General features: G+C 39.6%; 1 protein-coding gene across 1 annotated transcript; it reads left to right on the top strand.

The window, feature by feature from the left end:
- Nucleotides 1-2,568: 2,568 nt before the first annotated feature.
- Nucleotides 2,569-4,673, top strand: LOC109085851 (somatostatin receptor type 2-like). The gene has a single exon (XM_042734750.1). It carries the CDS (start codon nt 3,204-3,206, stop codon nt 4,230-4,232), a length of 1,029 nt encoding a protein of 342 aa, XP_042590684.1. The 5' UTR covers nt 2,569-3,203; the 3' UTR covers nt 4,233-4,673.

Here is a 4,673-nt window from a genome sequence, read left to right as displayed (position 1 = left end):
TTTCTCAATATTTAGATTTTTTTGCACCCTCAGATTCCAGATTTTCAATTTCGAACAATGCCAAATATTGTTCTATCCTAACAAACCATACATCAATGGAAAGCGTATTTATTCAGCTTTCAGATGATGCATAAATCACAATTTCAAAAACCTTACCCTTATGTTTTGTGCTCCAGAGTCACAATATATGTGTAAAGTTACTAGATATACTGTAACTGTCAGTTCTGAGTGAGTGCAACATCTGTCATTATGCATCAATCAGACAATTAAACGTATTAACATATAATCGAATGGTGTTTATTAGCAGTGAAAGACTCCAGCAAAGTTTATCTGCTGAAGACTATCATCAATTTCTGTTGCATTTAAATATCCCAGTATTTCAGAAACACAAAATTTGTGCTTTTTTGCACTTGATTTCATTCATTTTACTGCTGCGGAATACACAAATTACTATTGAATAAGTTAGTACTTACTGTTTACAGTACAGTGTTTGGAAGTTTACTGTAGAAAAAAATGTTTACTGTAGTCTATACAGAATAATAATTAGAAGAAGAAGAACACCAGTATAATAAATACAATTAAATAATTATAAATAAAATTAAAATAATTATATAAATAAATAAAATAATAATTATAATTAAAATTAAATAATAATACAATTATTGAATTATTAATTTAAATTTTATGAATTTTTATTAAATATTTTTTTTTAATTATTCCCTGTGCCCCTGACTGTATTATTCTGTATTGCTAAAAGCTTGTGCTCTGATACTTACACGCTGCTTTATATTCAAGTGACCTAAGTTTGAACCCCATTCAAATTATATTCCAATCCCATCAATGATACAATTATGCAATTTAATACTTTTTATATTGCATCATTTCTCTAATCAACCTTTTCTTATCGCTAGTCCTTTATCTTTTTATTTTTGTCATGTGCGTTCTTTAATTAGCTCCTTTATATTTGCTCTTCAGTTATTACTCTCCTTTTATCTCATCTCTTTTCTCATTTATTTGCTCTAATTTCTTGTTTGATAGCGACAGCTTTCTTAGAAACTCATCTGGTTATGTATCCTGTGCTGCTTCTCGTCTCCTTTATGGTGAGCAGACTGTTGTTTCTTTCATGACACTAACCATATAAACTCCACATCAAGTCCATCAGGGCTGTTCATTGAAGTTTGAAGTTTTTAAAACAGCAGGGGACCACAAACTGAAATATTAAAATGACTTCCATCCCATAGAACATGACAGATTATACTGGATTTCTCTTCAGGAACTGTTACCAGAAAAATGGTAAAAATTAAAAAAATAAAGCATTACTGAACTTTACAGGCGATTCACTATGACCATGTGCGATGAACAATAAGTCAAAAGAAATCAGAGAACAGAGATGAAAGATAAAAGGGGAATAAACAGAACTAATTAAAGACTAAATAACATGAGAGACAAAGGAACAAAGAGATGCACAGATGAGACCAGGAACACGCATTAAAGGTTTTTGGAACATTTTGAATCATATCCTAGTTCTTCCTTCCCAAACAGTTACAATTCTTAGAAACCACAACATGCTCTTTGTAAACCCGGTATGTTCCTTGTTAAGAGATACAAGAAAACTCAAGCCCAGAACAGTGAAACCAAATGCCGACCGTCTAGATTTATTAGAGAGGTCTGGATACCTGTCTTCAAGTCACTCGAGGCCCTTTAAACCTCTAAATAAGCTTGAAGCATTTCCAAGTTTACCGTAACATGCCAATGGAAAGTTCCAAATTCTAGGAATGACTTCATGGAATTGGGAGTAGAGCGACCTCCAAAACAATCTGCATATTGCATAAAGACATATCTACTACCAAAACTGTGCTTGTCACTATCTAAGCATTACCTCCCTCAGTTACTGTTATCCTGGGAAGTTCACTGTGAGAATTGCGGCATTCCAACTATGCGTGTCAGAGGAGGAACAGGACTAAGGTGATCGCTCATTACTCTTGCCCTTTTATCTGCAACCGTTTCCACCCACCGAGGCCTTGTGCGTGATAAATGATTTACTGACCAACAATCGGCGAGAAATATAAACACTGAAGGGGGGGAACGCAGCACATTAAAACAAGCAGAGGGAGACAGGCCAGATTCATCACTTATCCTTTGGGGACGTATTTGGAAAGTGGGTGGCCCAGAGGGGAAGTTGGGGGTTGATCGGCTCAGATTGACCCCCCACTGAACTGCGAAGAAAGGGAGGAAACAGAGGGGTGGAGAGAAGGAGGAAAATGTGAGCAAGGGAGTGTGAAAGAAAGAGGCTGGATGGACCTTCTGACAAGGGTGTTTAGTTATGAAAACAAAAGTATTGTAACAGATGGCACCCTGGAAACCTCTTAACAGCGGATTGGAACGAGCCGGCGCAGCTTATCAGAGTCAACGGATGACTTTAGACACACACACACACACTGGACGCTGCTGGGGGGATATATAAGATCTCACTAGGAGGGTCAAACACCCAGTAGGTTTCTGCTTTGGAGTCTAGATCTTTCAACAAATAAGGCCAACCAGAAGTTTCATCAAAAACCAACCTGGGTGAAGCTTGTTTTTCCTCCAAGCTTATGCTGAAATTTCTTCAAAGACCAACTGGGGAAGTTCTCGAGATGGGAAAATAAACCAGCTTCAAGGACAAGGTGGATGCAAACCTGTGGAGATCAAGAACTAATTTTGGCAAGATCTAATGCATTTGAACGTCTGCATGGACTACAAACTGTTTTTTTCCAGAAGTTTCAGAAAGATCTAATACATTTGAACTTCTGCAAGAATTACAAACTATATTTTTCCAGAAATTTCAGCAAGTTACAATACTTCATTAAAACTTCTCTTGCTAGGACCACAAACCATTTTTGACATTTTGGCAAGTTCTAACACATTTGAACGTCTTCATGGACTACAAACTGTTTTTTTTTTTCCAGAAATTTCAGAAAGATCTAATACATTTGAGCTTCTGCAAGGATTGTTTTTGACCAGAACATTTGTCAAGTTCTAATACGATTCAACTTCTGCAAGGATTAAAAACCATTTTTGACCAGAAATTTTGGCAAGATCTGATGCATCTGAACTCCTGCAAGAATTACAAACTATATGACTATACAAGCCATTTTTGAAATTTCTTCAAGATCTAAGACATCTAATCTTCTCCTCCAAGAACTACGAACCGTTTCAGACCAGAAATGGAAACCTCAAAACCTTTGGGAATGTTTTACGACAACGTTTCGATTCTAGATCTGGACAGCACTGCGATAAACAACGTCTACATCCGGGAGGACTTCGATGCTTTCAGCGTCACCGTGGCCGTCCTGTACCTGGCCGTGTGCATTGTGGGATTGGCCGGGAACTCGCTGGTCATTGTCACCATTCTGAAACTGGACAAAATGTCTTCGGCGACCACCGTCTACATTTTCAACTTGGCTTTGGCGGATGGCCTCTTCATGGTGGGACTCCCGTTCATCGCCATCCAAAACTTCCAGGACCAGTGGATCTTCGGAGATGCTGTTTGTAAGCTGGTTATGGTTCTGGATGGCATCAATCAGTTCACAAGCGTGTTCTGCTTAACGGTGATGAGCGTTGATCGCTATATGGCTCTGGTAGACCCGCTGCGGTTTGCTCGCTGGCGGACGCCGCGACGGGCGAAGATCATCGCCACATTAATGTGGTTTATCTCTCTGTTTCCAGTGCTTCCGATGGCTATTAACTTTTCTGCCACCTATGGTTTGTGCACCGTTGACCCTCATGTTGCATCTGACTCCTGGTGGTTGGCCTTTCTTAGCTACACATTCGTACTGGGCTTCGCCTTGCCGTTCACCATAATGATCGTGTTTTACACCGCACTTCTAGTGACTCTGAGAAACTCCAGACAGCCAGCGTCTTCAATGGAAAGTCACAGGTTTGAGAAACAGGTTACTAAGATGGTGGTGGCGGTTGTTTCGGTGTTTGGCATCTGCTGGCTGCCGTTCTACGTCTTCAACTTTTGCTCTCTGTACCTAATAGACCCGACGCTCGATTTCACGCGTGGCTTTGAGTTTGTGGTGCTGCTGTCGTACTCGTGGAGCTGCGCCAATCCAATACTGTATGCATGTTTGTCGGAAACCTTTCGAAGGCATTTCCACGCCCTCCTTTGCCCTCAGAAAAGCTCACGGACACACTGTGACAGAGACACCGAGGGCTTTGTTTTGCATGACACCAACGTACAAAGCATGTAAACAAATGTGTGTGTCTTTGTTTTAAATATTTAGAAGGGTTTGTGTTGCAGTGCATAAACAGACAATCTTTGCTTCTGTGCAATGGAGAAAAAGACATGAGCAGACTGAGACGTGATAAGTGGCGAGTGAAAGTGGATAACTCACACTGTGCTGCAGCAATGTTATTTCACCACAAACGCAAAGTTGCTTGGTTTCCATGCAAAGGAAGGGCCGTGTTGTAAGGATGATTATGCAATTTCTGCCCTCCTGTACAAGTGCTGTCAAACTGATTGTGGACTTCGGGATGATGTCATGGTTGTCATGGCATCCAGCTTGGACCAAATATTTGAGGATTTTTGTGTGACTGTTACTGAATGACACATGAAAAAGGATTGTGGCTGGGAAATAGTTGATAAATATGATGTTAATGGCCAGCATTATTTTAAATAACCATGTGTTATT

The sequence above is a fragment of the Cyprinus carpio genome, chromosome B12 (assembly GCF_018340385.1).
Source record: "Cyprinus carpio isolate SPL01 chromosome B12, ASM1834038v1, whole genome shotgun sequence".
Lineage (NCBI taxonomy): Eukaryota > Metazoa > Chordata > Actinopteri > Cypriniformes > Cyprinidae > Cyprinus > Cyprinus carpio.
This window is presented reverse-complemented; position numbering and strand designations above follow the sequence as displayed.